This window comes from Podarcis raffonei, chromosome 6, assembly GCF_027172205.1.
Source record: "Podarcis raffonei isolate rPodRaf1 chromosome 6, rPodRaf1.pri, whole genome shotgun sequence".
NCBI lineage: Eukaryota > Metazoa > Chordata > Lepidosauria > Squamata > Lacertidae > Podarcis > Podarcis raffonei.
The window spans coordinates 98686864-98706656 of record NC_070607.1 but is presented as its reverse complement, the minus strand read 5'-3'; the positions used below and the strand labels follow the sequence as shown (position 1 = coordinate 98706656).

Below are 19793 nucleotides of genomic sequence, written 5' to 3'. Positions count from 1 at the left end.
CAACCCCCCTCTGATGCAGGGGGAGGAGGGGGGAAAGACCCGAACAGTATTTCCCTGCAAAAAGAAAGAAGAAGCAGCTAAATCCACTGCTCAAACCTCTGAGACCGGCTGCCGTGAGCTGTAAATATTGCTTGGGGAAGTGTGTCGTCACTGAAAGTATCTTTTTTTTTGCAACAACTAACTCTGCATTTGAGGATATAACTAAGATACATTCTTATTGTTGGGTTTCTCCTGACTCTAAAGTAACTTTCTATAAATAAATTGAAACAAAAAAACTAAAAACGTTGTCCTTTGGAGACTGGGGGACGAAAAGGAAAGTAAGTGACTTTAAAAACATTATTGGCTGTTGTTAACATTGTGTCCCCCTAGAGGAACTTGGAAGGCTGCAATTGCAGCTGGACTAAGGGAATTTTCCATTTCAAAATAAGCTTTGTCTCTGAGTCTGGGACTGACCTTGAAGGACTCGGACTCTGATTTTGAATGCGCAACTGACCTTGGCTTTTATTTGGAGGTTATGGCTGATGGGAAAGACAAATTAGAGTCTCAACAAGCTACCAGATCTGGGAAAGTTCTGCGTACAGATATTGGATTGCAAAGGAGAGGCTCGGTACCCAGCCCCTCTGGTCTGCCAACAACAACAATCCCATTGGTACAACCTAAATCTAAAGGTATGGCGGCTGATGATGCTTTAGCTCAAGCTTTGACTAAAATAAATGAGTCTTTGGATAAAATAAGTAGACAACTGACTGAAGCATCAAATAAAATCGACCAGAATACGACAAGTATTAATCAAAATACCACAAGTATCAACAATTTGGGTCAGAAAGTAAATACCAACACTGAGACCATTGAGAGGCTAGTTCAGGAATCATCTTCAATACGAAAGACAGCCGATGAGGCAAAAGAAATTGCAACATACACAGCTACTGTGGTAGAAGAGAAGATACCACCAATACATAGACAATTACAGGAGCATAAATCAACTCTTTCTATGTTTGAACTGAGAGAGAAACAGACAAATTTAAGGGCCAGGGCGATCCCTGAATTGGAGAAGAATAATTTGATTGAATTCCTTACAAAAGAATTTGCAGATTTTTGGAATCCCGACTTAGAGAAGGACAGTTTCAAGATAGTGAGTGCTTTCAGATTGGGGAAAGGAGGGAGAAAGAACAAAGTAAGAGACTGTCTGATTACCTTCCGAACTAAAGAGGAGAGGGATAAAATCTTGAGCCTACACTTCCAGAAAACCTTGGTAATACATCAGTCAAGAGTGGAATTATTTAAGGATATTCCGAAACACCTTCTGGACCTCAGGTCCAATTACAAAGACTTGACTGCTCTTCTGAGAAGCAACGGAATCCTCTTCAGGTGGGAATTCCCTCAAGGTCTGTCTTTCAGCTATAAAGGCAAGAAGATAAGAATAAAATCAGAGGACGACAAAACAAAATTTTGGAGAGACCACGGAGAAGATCTGCAGAAGAAAGCTCAAGCAGAGCTAAGAACACTTGTAAGTGAAACCTTGGATATACCAGATCTTCCCCTTGAGTTGAAAGAGCGGCTGAAGAAGGTTGTACCACCAACAGAACAGGAACAGGCACTGGGTGCAGTCGGAGGAGAAGCATAATACCTACATCATGGCCCTGCAACTACTAAGTTGGAACTGCAATGGTTTAAATTCCCCTCAGAAGAGGAGATCGGTATTTCATTTATTAAAAAAGGAGCAATTGGACTTGATTTGCTTACAAGAAACCCATATAACAAGATTACACAGGAAACTATTGGTTAACAAAAGACTTGGTCAGGAGTTTATTTCATCGGATAAAGTGAAAAAAAGAGGAGTTGTTATTTATGCAAAAGAAAGATTGCAACCGAAATTTATATTTAAAGATGACCAAGGAAGAATTGTGGCAGTTGAAATTCAAATACAGGGAGAGAAATTTTTGATAGTAGGTGTTTACGCTCCAAATGAGGGGAAATCTGATTTCTTTAAAAGGTTGCATGAGACCCTGATGGACTATATGGATTACAATCTCGTTTTGTTGGGAGACATGAATGGAGTGGTATCTACATATATGGATAAGGCACAAAAGCAGGTAGTCACCAAGGATGGTAGACTACCGAAGACCTTTTTTGAGATGACAGACAACTTGGATTTAGTGGACATTTGGAGAATAAGGAACCCCTTGGCTAAGGAGGGAACCTTTTTTTCTGAGGCAAAAATGACTTGGACTAGAATCGACCAAATATGGGTAACTAGAGGCATGGCACCAAAGATTAAGAAAGTGGAAATCTGCCCTAAAACCTGCTCTGACCATAATGCTGTTAAGATGGAGATGAAATGGGCACTAACTGGCTCCTACAGATGGAGGATGAATGACACCCTGTTTAGAGATGAAGAAATTTTAAAGAAGGCCCAAAAAACCTTGAGAGATTATTTTGAGATAAATATGAATACTGATGTGGAAAAAAGAGTAATCTGGGATGCTAGTAAGGCGGTGATGAGAGGGTTCTTGATACAACAGAATGCTCTAAAAAAGAGAATTCAGAATGAGAAGAGGGAAAAAACTTTGGAGAAAATAAAAGAAGGCGAAAAAAAGTTGAGAGCTAAACCCAAGTCTCAGGAGATATTGAGAGAAATAAAGCTATATCAAGTGGAACTTATGAAAATGATGAATCAAGAGATTGAATGGAAAATTAGACAAATGAGACAAAAGACATTTGAGTCAGCCAACAAGTGTGGGAAACTCCTGGCTTGGCAAATGAAAAAAAGACAAAAACAAAATACAATTATAAACTTAGAAGTGGAAGGAAGAAATATACAGAACCCAGTTGAAATTAGAAATTGCTTCCAGAGGTACTTTAAACAATTATATACACAAGGGCCACAGAGAGAAATTGATTTGGACCAATTTTTGGTGAAAAACGGATTACAAAAAATCTCTCAAGAAAATAAACTAATGTTAAGTGATAAAATAACTGAACAGGAGATAGAAGGTGCCATCCAAAATATGCAATTGGGTAAATCTCCAGGACCGGATGGACTGACTTCTAGATATTACAGATCTTTAAAGGAATGGTTAGTGCAACCTTTGAAAGAAGTCTGTAATGAAATAATGCAGGGGAAAATGGCACCAGAATCGTGGAAGGAAGCATATATTACACTTGTACCGAAAACAGAGACTGAAAAGACCCAGCTCAAGAACTACCGTCCCATATCATTACTTAATGTGGATTATAAAATATTTGCTGATATTTTAGCAAAAAGATTAAAAAAGGTGTTAGTGGAAGCGATACATAAAGACCAAGCTGGCTTTCTCCCGGGAAGACATCTTTCTGACAATGTGAGAAATATAATTAATATTATAGAGAAACTGCAAGAGAATATAAACACTAAGGCAGTTTTGATATTTGTAGATGCGGAGAAAGCCTTTGACAACATTTCTTGGACTTTTATGAAAAAAAATTTACAGGGTATGGGGGTGGGCCAGGGCTTTGAAAATGGTATAAGTGCAATATATTCAGAACAAAAGGCAAAATTAATTGTGAACAATGTGGTGACGGAAGAATTCAAAATAGAAAAAGGGACACAACAAGGTTGCCCAATTTCCCCACTGCTTTTTATATCGGTTCTGGAGGTTTTGTTGAATATGATTAGAAGGGACCAGTTAGTTAAAGGTATACAGGTCGGAAATAGACAGTACAAACTGAGAGCATTTGCAGATGACCTAGTTTTGACCTTGCAGGAGCCAGAAACTAGTGGTAAAAGGGTTTTAGAACTGATACAAGAATTTGGTCAGGTTGCAGGGTTTAAACTGAACAAGTCAAAAACCAAGGTTTTAGAGAAAAATCTAACACAAACTGAGAGGGAGAGGTTCCAGAATATGACAGGTTTAACAGTGGTTAAGAAAGTTAAATACCTGGGGATTAATATGACAGCAAAAAATGGGAATTTATTTAAAGATAACTATGAAAAATGTTGGGGTGAAGTGAAAATAGATTTAGACATATGGTCAAATTTGAAACTTTCTTTGTTGGGCCGTATCGCAGCTATAAAAATGAATGTATTGCCGAGAATGCTGTTTCTGTTTCAGGCATTGCAAATAGTGGACAAGATGGATTGTTTCAAGAAGTGGCAGAGAGACATTTCAAGATTTGTCTGGCAGGGCAAGAAGCCTAGAATAAAATTTAAAATATTAACGGATGCAAAGGAAAGAGGCGGATTTGCCCTGCCGGACCTTAAACTTTATTATGAATCAGCAGCTTTCTGCTGGTTGAAAGAATGGCTACTTCTTGAAAACACAGACATTTTGGATTTGGAAGGGTTCAATAATGTATTTGGATGGCATGCATATCTGTGGTATGATAAGGTCAAAGCGCATAAAGCATTTAAAAACCATATTGTTAGGAAAGCACTGTTTAATGTTTGGATAAGGTATAAAGACTTATTGGAAAATAAAACCCCAAGGTGGCTGTCACCGATGGAAGCGAAAGCTCAGAAAAAGCTCAATATGGAGGCTAAATGGCCGAAATATTGGGAAATTTTGGAACAAGATGGAGATAGATTAAAATTGCAGAGTTTTGAGAAATTAAAGAATAAAGTGCGAGATTGGCTCCATTATTATCAGATAATGGAGGCATACAATCTGGACAAGAAAATTGGCTTCCAGGTGGAGAAATCAAAATTAGAAACAGAATTGCTAGATCCCAAAACTAAGACACTTTCAAGAATGTATAACTTGCTGTTAAAATGGAATACGCAGGATGAAACGGTTAAATCTGCAATGATTAAATGGGCACAAGATGTTGGACATGACATAATGTTTGCTGACTGGGAACAGTTGTGGACCACAGGTATGAAATTTACGGCATGTAGTGCCTTGAGAGAGAATATTATGAAAATGATTTATAGGTGGTACATGACCCCGGTCAAGCTTGCGAAAATTTATCATTTGCCCGATAACAAATGCTGGAAATGTAAAGAAAATGAAGGCACATTCTTTCACCTTTGGTGGACGTGCCCTAGGATTAAGGTCTTCTGGGAGACGATATATAATGAATTGAAAAAAATATTTAAATATACTTTCTTGAAGAAACCAGAGGCCTTTCTCCTGGGCATAGTTGACCAATCGGTGTTAAAGAAGGATAGAACTTTCTTTATGTATGCCACAACAGCAGCAAGAATACTTATTGCAAAACATTGGAAGACACAAGATTTACCCACTTTGGAAGAATGGCAGATGAAGGTGATGGACTATATGGAATTGGCGGAAATGACCGGCAGGATCCGAGACCAGAGGGAAGAGTTAGTGGAAGAAGATTGGAAGAAATTTAAAGAGTATCTACAGAAATATTGTAAAATTAATGAATTTTAGAATAATGTTGGATTAAAATTAAAGAGATTTCTAGCTGTAATGGGTTAAAAGAATATGAAAAAAAAAGGGGATTATAAAAGTAAAATATTAGGAATGTAACAATCTAAGAATAATGATTTGGGTAATAAAGAGGGAAACAAATTGCTGAGTTAACAAAGGGAATTGGAATACAAAAAAGAGAGGTATGAGGAGGTCCAAGAAACAAGTAAATGGAAATTAATGTGATGGAAAGATCTTATTTTTCCTTTTTTCTTTTTTGTTTGCTTTTATTTTTTGTAATGTAAAAATCTTAATAAAAATCTTATGAAAAAAAAAAAGAAATTATTATGAATTGTGGCAGGAATGCCCCAGAGCCAGCTGCTTCTGTCCCTTTAGTTATCCACCCCCATGGATTGGGACCATGAAGTCAGAGGAATGAAGGACACAACAGCATACTGTATATGGATGGGACAATATCGGGGGGGGGGATTACCACACGCAGGAAAGAACAATGATTACAGACTGAGTACCTCACTTGAAATTTTATGTTGCTTAACATATTAACATGAATTGAAACCATAAGATTGTAGCTGTTATACAAGGGATTGCTATCTTGAAGGGAGTGTAATTGAAATTATTAAGATTTTGGAACCCAGAAAATAAAATAAAAAACAAAAAGGAACCCATCAAAACTAGCATGTGAGGAGGCCAGTTTAACTAAATTGTATAATTATATAGATAGATAGATGATAGATAGATAGATAGATAGATACACACACACACACACACACACACATATACAAATTGGTTTTAATAATTGTATTAATTGGATAAAATTGATATTGTTATAATGAGGCTGCTATTGGAACGATATTGGAAAATAAATAAAAAATATTTATTACTTTAGACGTAGCCGAAGAAACCTTTTTTTATTATTTTTAACCACTGAGCCTGAGCTTATTCTGAATTTTAGCCCACCTGACCTTCAACCTACAACTGTTGGCTACTTGTGTCTACTCCTCCTTTGTGATTTCCCCTTTCTTCCATTTCTCATACATGCCCTTCTTAGCTCATCTGCAAGCTCCTTATGCAGCCACACCAGTTTCCTTAGATGCCCCCCACTTTCCTTCCTTGTTAGTATTGTCTGCGTTTGGGCCTTCAATATTTCTCCTTTTAGAAACTCCCATCCTTCTTGGACTCCCTTCTCACTGAATATTTCTGACCATGGGGTCTCACCCAGTAGCTCCTTCAGTTTTTTGAAATTGGCCTTCTTAAAGTCCAGGGTGCAAGTCCTTCATGGAGAAGTTCCCAGAGAAGGCATGTGCTAGTGGCAGCTGCAAGCATTCTTGAATGATGCCGAATATTTGGACCCATTCCAACCTGGGTTCAGGCCTGATGGATGACCTCTGCAGAGAGCAGGACGGGGGAATCATAAAAAGTAGGGTTGGAAAGGACCCTAAGGGTCATCTATTCCAACCCCCTGTAGTGCAGAAATGCTGCCTTGCTCCTGCTTCTAGATCTCTCTTTGGCTTTTGTTTCCATTGACCACGTGGAACAGTTCTAGGGGTCTTAATAGCTCACAAACTTAACATGAGTCAACACTGTGATGCAGGAAGAGGAAAAGGCTAATGCTATTCTAAGCTGCATCAACAGAAGTGCACTGTCCAAAGAGTTTTGGGAAATGCTTCTTTGTTGCACAAGATAAGAATGGAAAAGTGCCAGGAGGGCTCTAACTACAGAGCTTCCTGGCACACCTGAGCACAGGTAGAGCCAGCTGCTAAGAGCTGCCACGTCCTCTGTTTGAGCCAGACTTGCTGCCTCCATCCCTGAGGTGCCATGAATCACCCTTAGGGACCATTCTTCCCTCGGGGAAGGCTGGAAGCTGAGGAAGGCGTGAAGATGTATCCCATCTGGGGATCTGGATGGGAGGGGCTCTTGCAGGCTCACAGGTGTATCATAAGGAAACCTGGGGGAGCAGAGGAGGAACTGCTCTCCAGACAGCTCTCTAGGTGGAGAGTACTAGAAAGCAGAGTTCCCCGAGAACCGGTATTGAGACTTGTGCTTTTCAAGTTTTTCACAAACAATCCAAAGATGAGATGAGCAGTGAGGTGGCCAAGATTGCTGAGGATACTAAATAGTTCAGGTTGCTTTAGCTGCTTTGTGATTGTTTGTTGCAAAACCTTCTTAGAAAGAAAAGAATGTCTACTCTGTCCCACTTCCTGTCCTGACCTCTGTCCCTTCTTCCTTCACCTCCTTCTTTGGGAATTCCCCAGAGAACCTGTTTTCTGAGATAGAAGTGAGTCGTGGGCTGGGCAGTAGACTTAGCTTGTTCACCATGGGATGGGGTGGCCTTCTCCTCCTTGTGGGGCTCCTTGCTCTCTGGGGTCAACTGACAGCTGCCTCCAGCCACCCTCTAGGTAAGCCCTTTCTCCTCCTTCTCCCAGTGCCACAGAACCCTTTCCCTTTCACAGAAAGATTGTCGACCCATCTATGCATGCCTCCCCATTCGGAAAACTGCCCATTTATTTAGCTTCCTACAACTTAACCAGTTCAAGATCCACAAGAGGACCTCTCCTCTTACTCCTTGACTGCTCGACTTACTCAGGAATCTTTGAAGTAGAACCATAGGATCATAGAGCTGGAAGGGATCCCAACGGTCTACAGTTGTGTAGTTCTATTGTTGTAGATGAGGGCCCTGACTGGGCATGTGTTACAAAGACCTGGGTAGATGAGCTGGGAAGGGGATTGCTCTCACTCAGTTCTGTCCACCTGGGTGTCCAATAAGCACCAAGTTAGGCTGGAGCACTGAAGAAGGAGAGAGGTCTATTGGTCCTGTGCTGGACCCGGGGGGGTTACAGAGAGGCGTGGTCAATGTCCTGTCCTGGGTCGAGGGTCTGGAGACTGTCCACCAAGGGCGAAGTGGGGTCCAAAGCAAGAAGCCGGGCATGGACGTGAACTCCGGAAGAACAAGTCTGGGTGCTGGTAGAAACAGGTTTCCAACGACGTTGCTCCCACAACCTGGGACTAGGCTGACTGGCCTTTATCTCCTCTGAGGCATAGGGCGGCCCCGGTTCACAGGTGACCCGCCTCTCCTGGCCTTAAGGCGAGCACTCCTCCTGAGAGAACTTAGTTCCCTCCACCTCTCTGCCCTGAGCCTCTGCAGCTCCGGAGAGGCTGGAGGGTTACTGGACCCAGGGGCAGCTTCCCCTTCCCCTTTACCTTTTACCCCTCCACACCCAATTTCTGGTATGGCAGCTTTGGCGAGCTCCTCAAGAGGTGCCCATGTTGGGGAAAGGACACTTTCCACTCAAACTGCTTTCTCCAGCCTCTGCCTTCTCCTCCACCAGTGGCTTTACAATCCCACAGCTGGGCTTGCTTTTGTAGGCCAGCCCTAAATTGTGCAGGGAACTCTTCCAAAATTTATCATCGAAATTGGAGGCTTTTTAGCAGAAGACATCTTTCAGGGATTCGTTAGTTCTGATTTCTGCATTGGAGGCAGTTGGACTAGATGCCCCTTGGGGCTCCCTTCCAACTCTGCTGTGCTGGTCCAATGGGTTACCCGAGAGGCGAGGTCCAATTCCGGTCCGTGGTCAAAGGTGCAACGTGGAGGCAGTCCGTAGTAGCTGAAGCTGGGTGCAGGGCAGGGATTCGGGTGAAGTCAGGAACAGACATGCAAGCAGGGAGCCAGGGCGGGTCAGGAGCTCTGGCAGAAAAGCAGGACAGGGTTCAGGCAGGAACTAGCAACCAACAATGTTGCTCCTGCAACTTGGGACTGGGGCTGGCCAGTTTTTAACTGCCCCGAGGCATAGGGCGGCCCTGATCCTCAGGTGACTCACCTCTCCTGGCCTGGAGGCAAGCACTCCTCCTGTGGGAACTTAGTGGCTTTAAAAATTGAGCATTGGCCAAATTCATGGGAGGGGAGGAGGGGAGGTCTGTTGATGGGTCCTGGCCAGGATGGCTCTGCTCAGCCGCCACAGCTGGAGGCAGAATACCAGTTGCTGGAAACTGCAGGAGAGGAGAGGCTCTTGCGCCTGGGTCCTGTGGTCATGAGCTTCCCATTGGAGCACCTAGTTGGCCATTAGGAGAACAGTATGCTGCATTAGAGGGACGCGGGTGGCGCTGTGGGTTAAACCACAGAGCCTAGGGCTTGCTGATCAGAAGGTCGGTGGTTCAAATCCCCGTGATGGAGTGAGCTCCCGTTGCTCGGTCCCTGCTCCTGCCAACCTAACAGTTCGAAAGCACGTCAAAGTGCAAGTAGATCAATAGGTACCACTTCGGCGGGAAGGGAAACAGCGTTTCCATGCGCTGCTCTGGTTCACCAGAAGCAGCTTGGTCATTCTGGCCATGTGACCCAGAAACTGTACACCGGCTCCCTCGGCCAGTAAAGCAAGATGAGCGCCGCAACCCCAGAGTCAGCCATGACTGGTCAGGGGCCCCTTTACCTTTACCTTATGCTGCATTAGATGCACCTTTGGCCTGATCCAGCAGACTCTTCTTATGTTCTTAGGGGTGTGAGCCTTGTCAGCTCCAGCCACAGTTTAGCTCTGTTCCCACCTCACCTGGAACCTCTTCTTCTCATGAAATCAGCCTAGGTGGGCAATGAAAACCACTTTGGAGAGGGCAATACACCTGCCTCCTGCAGCCAAGGGGCCCTTTTCCCTTTGGCACGGCTGATGCCCTCTTTCTGAATGCCCCAGGCACAAGCCCACCCAGACTCAAGGTCTCCCTTGGTGTCCAAAGCGCCTGGAGGCAGCTCCTCATTTCTGCTATCTTTTGTATTTTAATAACAGAAGGGCCACGCCCAGGACTCAGCAGAGTCATCATTGCCTGCCTACGAATGGGGTGCTGGCTTGGAAAGGTTCCTCTCCAGTCACTCAGATACTCCAGCCTTTCCCAACCAATCCATTCCTTTCTGCTTTCTGTTCATTCTGGGTGGAGCTGAAAGATTCCCAAATGTGCAGTCAGTTCCTTCTGCATGGAATATAAAGCCTTCTGGGCGCAGGCAGGGGACTCAGACCTGCTTCGCCATGAAGTCCATCGGCCTCTGCCTGGTTGCGCTCCTTGCCCTCTGGGGTGAGCTGGGACCTGTGTCTGGTCAGATGCCTCTAGGTGAGTGTCTCCTTGGACTCCCTTGTCCCAGTCTCCATCTTTCTAAGCCCCCATGGGAAACACTCTCTAAGGCAGCCTCCCTCTGAATTGGCCACAATTCCCATGAGCCACTGCATCTTATGGCTGTGCTGGCTTGGGGCTGATGGGAGGTGGAGCCTGGTGGACACCAAGTTGAGAAACCCCTCATGGGTAGCTGGAAGAGTCCTGATTTCCAGCATCCACCAACTGAGCTGGCGTTGTGTCCTCCTTCCGCGATGTCCTCATGAGGGATCCTTCGGCCAGGTTTCTCCCACTCCTTTCTAGCAGGTCAGATAACAGCTTCTGTTTCTCCCTCTCCTGGGAGGAGCCGTTGCTCACTCCCTGCTCTTGGGTGAAGGAGTCCTGGCAGGCAGGCGTAGGATCTGGCCCTGGGACGTCATGGTTGAAGTTTGGATCTGCTTGCTAGAGAGAGGCGTCCCCACCAACCACCCAGCCTCCCTCTGCTCCTGTGGTGGGAAGCTGAGAGAAGGAGGGAAGACCCCACATGGTATGTTCATGTCCCTGTGGGAAGCAGAGATCACTGTCTGCTTCCTGGGACAGGGGGACACCTACGTATTTTGTCAAGTTACCTGGCTTGGGTTGTCCCTTTTTATTGATGCTGTTGCATTTTGATCTGTTTCTTTGTATCTGAATCTGTACTGTTTGTTTGGTTGGTTGGTTGATAGATTGATTGGTAAAACATTTCACAGTGGTTTACATCAATATAAAGACATAAAACCAGGCAATATAATAATTAAAAGTTGAAAAGTTGAAAGCAAAAAAACAAATTAGAAACAAACACCAGCAGACCATTGTGCGGGAAAATATTCTCAATTGCCTGTACAGGCCTGGAAGAATAGAAAAGTTTTCAGCAGGTGTTTAGATGTTGGCACAGAAGGCTCCTGCTGAGTCTCCAGTGTCAGGGAGTTCCACAGGAGTGGGCCAATGACAACTTGGTTGTTGTCAAAGAAGCCTCAGCAACCCAAGGAATGATCAAGGATGCTCCTGCAGATGATCTCAGTGATCGAGCTGGAATTTCAGGGTTCAGGTGATCCCTGAGGGATCCTGGACCCAAGTTGTTCAGGGCTTTGGCAGTAATACCAGGAGCTTGAATCTGCTTCCACAGCAGATGGCACCTTCATGGCTCAGCTTCCAGAGCTGGCTGAAGAAGCAACTCTTTTACCTGGCTTTTTGACACTTGAGATGTGTCTTTTTAGGACCCACCTTGTTTTTATGATTGCAAGTTGTTTTAGACTGTTTATAAGACTGTGCTTTAATTTTTCAACCTGTAATTAATCAAGAGGTCATTAACAAACAACAACAATAATTATACCTCTTCTGTGATGGCAAAGTCCGGCTCCTCTGAGATCGAACAAATTACGTTAGAGCTGCAAGGGTGGAAATGTTAGCTCTGTGCAAAGAACTGGAGAGAGCAAGTTTGAGGGTGTGTAGGATCCTCGGCTTGTCATTTCTAGCCGTCCTCCTCACTCAGGCACCTCTGTGGAAAGGTTGCCACAACCTTCCAGCCGTTGGGACCGTTTGTTACCAAACCTGCTGGGGGAGAAAGAGTTTCCTCTCTGTCCTGCCCAGCACTTTCACCATCCTCCTGAGCTTGCTGTGATTCTGCAATCCTGGGCAATATAAGGGAGCAGACCAGGTTGGGCAGTGGACTCTCCCCTTAGCCTGCCGCACCATGAAGTCTGGTGCTCTTGTGCTCCTTGTGGGGCTCCTCGCCCTCTGGGCTGAGCTGACACCTGCCTCTGCTCAGAGGCTTCCAGGTAAGGGATCCTGTCTCCTCTCTCCTTACAGGCACATGTGTCAAAAGCATTTCTCTGGGAATTGTTGAGAGAAGTGCAGGCACGCAAAGGCTTCAGGAAGCTGGGGAAACTCAGGGGAACAGCACTTGAGTTGCATGCAGAAGGTGTGTGGATTCATTCCCCACTGGGAATGCTGAAATTCAGTGAGAGGGGGGCATTCTGCCACTCTGCTGTGCCACTGGACACCCTCCACCAGCCAAGGTGCCAATGGATTCCCCCTCTTGCCAAGGTGTTCCTTATATAATTTGCTCCCCTTCCCAGCAATGAGACTTTGCCAGGGCTTCTATGAATAAATGGGTTGAGGGGTGTGTGTGTATGTATGCAAACACACATTTGGGATGTGTGTGTGTGCCAGACCGGGTCTTTGACCTGGGTGACAGAAAGACCCTTTCTTGTGGAGTGTTCCTTCAGCCTCCTCTCCTCTCCCCCCTCATTGGGAGTCCTCCGGACAGCTGCTGCCACTGCCCCCGGTCTCTGAGCTGCCCCAGAGAGAGGTGCCTCCCCACACTGCCCCACAACAGCCTGGGAAGAGGAGACACCCAGCCTTAGTGGCCCAAGGGAGACTGGTCGAAGGTGAACGTGAGTCCAGCACCTTACCTTGGCAGGCAGCAGCAACAGCAGCAGTGGGCACTCACCTCCCAGGCAGGTCTTGACCACAGCAAGCACAAGAAAGACCAAAGCAGTGACGGCCAGTCGGCCGGCCAGCCTGCCACTCGTCTGTCCATTCCCAACAGCAAGGGCTGGTGGACTGCCTGGCTGGGCTCCCTCACCCACCTGCTTACTCTGAGGCCGCCTCAGTTCCTGGCAACCAGCGTCCCCCGGCCAGCCCCAGACGCACCCTTTGCCTGTGGAGCTTATAGCCAGGGCTGCTGCAATAAACAGCTGTGCAAGCCTTTGGGAGGCAGACACACAAGAGGGAGGGAGGGAAGGAAAGAGAGACAGAGGCCAGTGTTGCCCATCATTCAGCCACAGCACACTGGCTGAAAACCACTGCCCTAAGCCAATGATTCAGCTCTCCTGTTCAGATTTTCAAAGAACAGGGAATCTGATTCTCCTTACTTTTGTGGTTGTAAGTTGCTTCAAACTGCTTTCAATCTTTTGTTTTAAGGTTGTAATGCTCCCTGGGGCCTTAGGGTGAAGAGAAGCTGACTAATGATAAGGGAACAAGGAGTTCCCAATCCACATTAAGATGAGGCGAGGATGTTCAGAAATACATTGCCTCTGAAATGCCAGCCCTTTTCTGACTCCCAGCTGTGGCCAAGAGCAGCACCCCTTGGGAGCAGCAGACTTGAGGGGTGCAGATTTGGTGCCACCTGCTGGGCTTCTGAGGCAGGGCAGGAGGAAAACTTGCCTTAGCAGCCCAGACCCACTTTCAGGTAAGCTGCAGGAGAGACTTAAGGACACACTGTGTACCTAGAAGCAAGCCCTGCCCATCTCCCGGGAAATGATGAAGATATGAACAGGATGCTGGCATAGAGAAGACAATAGCCTGATCCTGCAAGCTGTTCTTACATTCTTTCTTTAAGCGGCAGAAGCTTTCGATTTTCACAGTGGAGAGGAGTTGAAATGCCTTCATTCCAGCACTGATGAAGGGCTTGGTAATCCATCTCTCACTCCCTCTCTCTCTCTCTCTCTCTCTCTCTCTCTCTCTCTCTCTCTCCCCCTCTCTCTCTCTCTCTCCCCCTCCCCCTCTCCCTCTCCCTCTTTCTCTTTCTCTTTCTCTTTCTCTTTCTCTCTTTCTCCATTACAGAGAAGCCTGGCACCTGTCCTACTCTGATCCAAAACAATGACACCCAGTGCGGCCAGTTCTGCTCCTGGGACAACAGCTGCCCAGGGAGCGAGCGCTGCTGCCAGACCGGCTGTGGGCAACAGTGCATGCTCCCACGTGAGGGTAAGCAGAGGGGCATCAGCCCCTCTTTTTTGGGGGAGAAATGAAGTCAGGAACCTCCTACCTGCCTCACCTTCTGACTGAAATGTGCTCTTGATCAGCCACCCATGCAAACAGGGTTTGGGTGCATATCCTGCCTGGATCCCGGTAGGCTTTAATGCTGTAGTTCAGAGTCAGGCAAGAGGCGTTGCAGTTCAGCATCCCACCCGCCATGGTGTGGCTTGCCCAGACAGGACAGCTGACCTCCACCTGGCGCACTGCCAGCAGGGTCCAAGCAACAGGTGGGAGGCAGGCTGTGCACAGCCTCAGTCCAGAGACTCACCTGCTCCCAGGTGTGCAAGCAGGTCAGGTCAGGGGGACCCCATTCATTTCAGGGAAGAGGAACTGGCTCCTTTCCTTCAAGTATTAATGGTTTTTGTTTTTTTTAAAAAAGAAAACAGACCTATTCATTTATTAAATGTCTATACAGCCCTTCATCCGAAGATCACAGTGCAGTTCAGAAGGACTGACAAAGAACCAAAAACATGCATAAATTCAAAGCTGAATTACCTCAGTTGTGTAAAGATTGAAGTAAACACTCAATTCCATGATTTGCAAATTAAATTATTAGTTCGTCTTCTTACTTAATTTGTGCAGCCAGATAGCTGTCGGTCGTAGACAAGATTTCAGCTGAAGAAAATACATTCAGAAAATGTTGGGAGTGCACTCAGTGTTGGCTTGCGGCCCCATAAATGCTTCTGAATACCAGTCATGGCAAACACAGGAGGGGAGAAAGTGTTCTTGTGCTCAGATCCCTTTTGGTCATCTGCCTGGCCACTGTGAGAACAGGACACTGGACCAGATGGGCCACCTGCTTGATCCAGCAGATGCTCTTCTTAGGTTCTTAGGTTCTCCTTTCATCCCCAGTCTACCCTGGATACTGCCCCAGGCTGAGCCCCCAGCCAGGCCAGGCTACGAACTGCTTAGCGACTTGCAACAATGACCAGGACTGTGGCTCAGTCTACTTGCCACGCAAGAAGTGCTGCAGCAATGGGTGCGGGAAGACTTGCCAAGCGGCTGAAGAAGGTATCTCTTGGATGCGGGAGATATGGGGACCTGGTGGGGAGGGCAGTTGTGTGCACATGTGCGTGGCTGGCAGAGGATTCTGCCAAGGAAGAGGTGCTGGGGCTCACTCAAAGAGTCTCCTCTCCCTAATGCCAAGCTGTGTGGTGGTGGCGGCTGCCAGTGGTAGGAGCATAGGAGGGGAAATGAACTCTGTACATGCTCAGGAGTTTATTTCCTCTTGATGATATCCTCACCCGTTCCAGAGTGAGTCCTGGCATTCAAAACAAAATTCCATCTCACTACTGACTGCTGTCTCCTCCTCTCCATCTCCTTTTTCCAGAGCACCCTGGCGTGTGCCCCAGAAGGGAACTGGTGAATACCTTTGTCCCTTGCAATGACACCTGCAGAGACGACCGAGACTGCCCCCTCACCCAGAAGTGCTGCTTCACTATGTGCAGCCGGGGCTGCCTGGACTCAGGTACTGGCAAAACCCCTGGCCCCTTCCCCGCTCCCACCTCTCTTCTCTGGGCACCTAAGTGCCCTGGAGACTGAGAACATCCCCTCATGGACCTCCATGTGTTCTGCCTCCAACAGTTCGCAGTGACAGATGCCAGCTGCCACCCAAAACTGGACGATGTTTAGCAGCCTTACGCCGTTACTACTACAACCCATCGGAGAAGAAGTGCGTCCTGTTCACCTATGGTGGCTGTGAGGGTAACAGCAACAACTTCGAGACAAAAGAGGCATGTGAGGCAGCCTGCGGGAAAATCAGCCCAGGTACCAAGTTTGGGACCCACCAGAAATTCATATTCATGGCTTCATTGATTATGTTTCTATCCCCCTTGTCCTCCAAGGAGCTGAACTTCCCCTTCCTCATTTAACCCCAACAATAACCCCGTGAGGTAGGCTAAGCTCAGAGGAAGCCACTGGCCCAAGGTCACCCAGTGAGCTTGGCTGAGTGGGGATTTGAACCCGCATCTCTCTCAGGTCCTAGTTCAACACTCTGACCCCCAGGCAAGGCAGTAGAGCCCCTCTGGGAAGGCGGGCAACCCCATCCAAGAAGCTGGCCAGAAGGGGTCCAGAGTTCTGGGAAGATTGGGTACACTGCTCTGTTCTTGACTTTATGTTTCATATAATTGAGGGGATGGAGCGGTTGGGATTTCTTAGCTGGACAGAGGCTGGAAGCCACAGGAAGAGAGAGGGCTGCTCTTGGGCTCGGATCCTGCTTGCTGATTTCCCGAAAGCATCTGGCTGGTCCTATGAGAACAGGATGCTGGATCAGATGGGCCATTGGCCTGATCCAGAACCTTATGTTCTTCTTAATATTATCACTTTGTGCCATAATCTTTCTATGGACATTTGTGATTGGGGCAATTTGAAATTTCAAGATAAGAGATGGGATCTGAAATAGGACACTAAAACTTTGGATTCAAAAGCCAACGGGGGGAGCCTTGTAAGAATGAAGGTGGCCCTAGAAATTCAGACACCCCAATTGCAAAGTCCTTCTCTGGGAGGTGGAAATGACAGTTTGGCAGCTGCGGTGTATTTGACACGTTGCCATCAGGAGTCATTAAAAGAGGACGACACTCCTTGCAAATCCCCAGAATAAGGAGTCATGTATTAGCTCCATGTTCGGTGATAAGCAACCTTTGCCAGTGACTCCTAGTCTGTGACTCCTAGTCTGTGCCCAAAATCATATGTTTTTGCAGATCTTGGAAGGAGGGGTTGGGGTTGGAGCATTTGGCAAAGGGTTGAGAGGCGAGAGGGCTGCAAAGATTTGAGCCAGCAGCCACAAGGAGGTCCCCAAATTCAGTCCCTGAGCTGGGCTGGCCCAAAGAGCCCAGATGCAATTCCTCTCTGCCTGGAAGGAGAAGAGTCTGTGATTCCTTCCCTCGGGGGGGGGGGGGCTCTTATGGAGGAATGCATGCAGGGAACATGAAGTTGGAATTAAAAACTCTTGACACCTTCCTGCCCTAAGAAAACCTCTCTGCTTCCTCTTTCTCCCCCTTCTGTGGCCTCAGAGGTTTGCAAGCTGCCAAAGGACTCTGGCCCATGTGAGGGTTATTCACAATTTTACTACTACAACTCAGCCACCAGGAAGTGTGAGATATTCGTCTATGGGCTCTGCGGGGGGAATGGCAATCGGTTTCGCACCAAACTGGAGTGCATGATGGTCTGTGGGCAAACAGGTAAGATTCTTGTCTCCATGTGTGTCTGTGCTTCTCTGTCTCTCTATCTATCTCTGTCTCTAAATATTTATAAGTGTCCATGTGGAGGGCAGGGGGCAGACTGTGGAGGTCCACAGGGTTCTCTCTCGGCAGCCCTGCTGGTCTCATCCTGCCCTACCCATGGGTGAGTTTACCAACGGCTTCAAGTTACAAGAAAGGAGATTCCGACTTCTGGCAGTGAGAGCTTTTTGACAGCGGAACGGTCTCCCTTGGGAGGTGGTGGAATCTCCTTCTTTAGAGGTTTATAAGCAGAGTTTGGCTGGCTGTCCATCAGGAATGTGATTCCTGCATTGCTGAGGTTGGGCTAGAGGACCCTTGTGAGTCCCTTTCATCTCTACAATTGTATGATTCTGTCGGTGCTGCTGCTTGCCCTAAGGGCAAGGTGCTCAATGACTTGGCTGCTTCCCTTTGCCCCTGTGACTCTTTCTCTTTTCCACCCCCAGAAAACTCCACTAAGGAGGACTGAGTCCCTCAGCCTGATCACCTTGTCTGAGAAGACCCCAACCCCTGAGCAGACATCAGTGTGTTGCCATGCCCCCCTCCTTCCATCTCTGGGGAGGCTGCTGTGGGATCATCTATCCCCCAATAAAACTTTCTGAGCTTTCTGGCATGTGCTGAGTCTGGTTCTTGCATCGCATGACATCAGGTGTCAAGAGGAGCCCCACATCCGCTGCTGCCCCAGTGGGGGGAGAGCATCTCTCAAAGCCCCTCAGCTGCTGGGCTGGGGAGATTTGGGCCTGGGGCCTGGAATTGAAGAGGATAATCAGTGTTTCTCAAACCTTTTTGGGTCACTGCCCCCTTGGTTCCATAAACTCATCCCCAGTTCCCCCTTAGAGTATTCAGAGCAGCCTCGAGTTGGGTCATCAGAGAAAAGGCTTCGGCCAAGATATTGAAAGAAAACAGCAGCCAGGAGGCCTGATCTTTATTGTTGAACCAAAACCTCAAACTACAATGTAAAGGAAGCTGAGAGAAACCCCCCAAAATGGGTGCTCCCACTTTAAAAGGTTTCTCAAAGTTACCACAACACCTTCTGGAAACATCACACCTATGTCATAAACATGTCATGACACAGGAGTGACATCTGTGCAGAAACCTGATGCCCTGTCACTCAAAATACCCTGCATTCTTGTTCCGAAGTAAAACAAAAGGAAGTGTAAATACCAGTCTGAAGCCGGTTTCGGTTGCTTGTTCACACTTTTCACTGACACCTGCAGTACCCGCGTAGCCTGTTAGGGTTAGCTATGGTGCTTCTGATTGGGCGAGTAACCAGATGGCTGAGCAAATAACAGCTCCTGATTGGTCAGCTATTTTATGAACAGGGAAAAGAATGGGAAGACAAAAGATAATAACGAAAGGAAGGGATAGTGGCAATTTTCAGGTTGCACAAGTAATTGTGCCTTTGTTCAAACTATATAGGTTAATTAAATCAGCCAAACGGATGAACCTGATCCAAGGATGCCAGCTTTTCAAGGTTTGATAGTCATTTGCACCTCCAGCGTCCCCTGCCACCCCCAGCTAATTCCCCACGAGGGGGCGCTGCCATGCACTAATAATAATAATAATAATAATAATAATAATAATAATAATAATAATTTTTAATAATAATTGCCGCTCTTGGCAACTCCAACAGAATATTCAAAACACAATAAAACATCAAACATTAAAAACTACCCTAAACAGGGCTGCCTTCAGATATCTTTAGATAGTTGTTTATTTCCTTGACATCTGAGGGGAGGGCGTTCCACAGGGTGGGTGCCACCACCGAGAAGGCCCTCTGCCTGGTTCCCTGTAACCTCACTTCTTGCAGGGAGGGAACCACCAGACGACCCTCAGAGCTGGACCTCAGTGTCCAGGCTGAACGATGGAGGTGTAGACGCTCCTTCAGGTTTGCTTTGGGAACCACTGCTGTCGAAAGAGCTATTGGCCACTTTTCTTATCCCCAAAGGAGCTCACCATGAAAGAGTTAAAATGCATGAATGACAAATATAGAAAGACTTGGAGCAGCCTTGGCTATCCTATTGGCTTCTGCAAGACTACCAAGCCCAGGAAGGTGACCTTGGCCTCACAGCAGCCACTTAAGGACTTTGGCAGCAGTTCCTGCACCATCCCTTCATTATTTCTCCAGCCCTTGTGCTCCCTTCCTCCTGCATTCTTGCAGAAATTGTAAAATCAGTTCCATATTTGGAGCACACGCAACACGCTCCCCATGCAGCTTCATATTGCTATTCAAGTATCCACCACCAGGGGGGAACCTGCTATAGCAACCCCAAGAACGTGTCCCCCCCCAAGAGACATACAAATAATGTGAAAGCTCAGAATATAAGGCTTAGAATATATG

At 46.6% G+C, this 19793-nt stretch overlaps 1 protein-coding gene across 2 annotated transcripts; it reads left to right on the top strand.

The window, feature by feature from the left end:
• Window positions 1-10181: 10181 nt before the first annotated feature.
• Window positions 10182-18041, top strand: LOC128416698 (whey acidic protein-like). Of its 2 annotated transcripts, none has more exons than XM_053394753.1 (7): window positions 10182-10460; window positions 14046-14186; window positions 15090-15248; window positions 15568-15705; window positions 15822-16004; window positions 17249-17416; window positions 17899-18041. In XM_053394753.1, the coding sequence occupies exons 1-7, from the start codon at window positions 10379-10381 to the stop codon at window positions 17919-17921; spliced, it is 894 nt and encodes a 297-aa protein (XP_053250728.1). In that variant the 5' UTR covers window positions 10182-10378; the 3' UTR covers window positions 17922-18041. The 2 variants fall into 2 exon arrangements, with proteins under 2 accessions (XP_053250728.1, XP_053250727.1); XM_053394752.1 differs by lacking the exon at window positions 10182-10460 and adding an exon at window positions 12145-12256.
• The last annotated feature ends 1752 nt before the right edge of the window (window positions 18042-19793 follow it).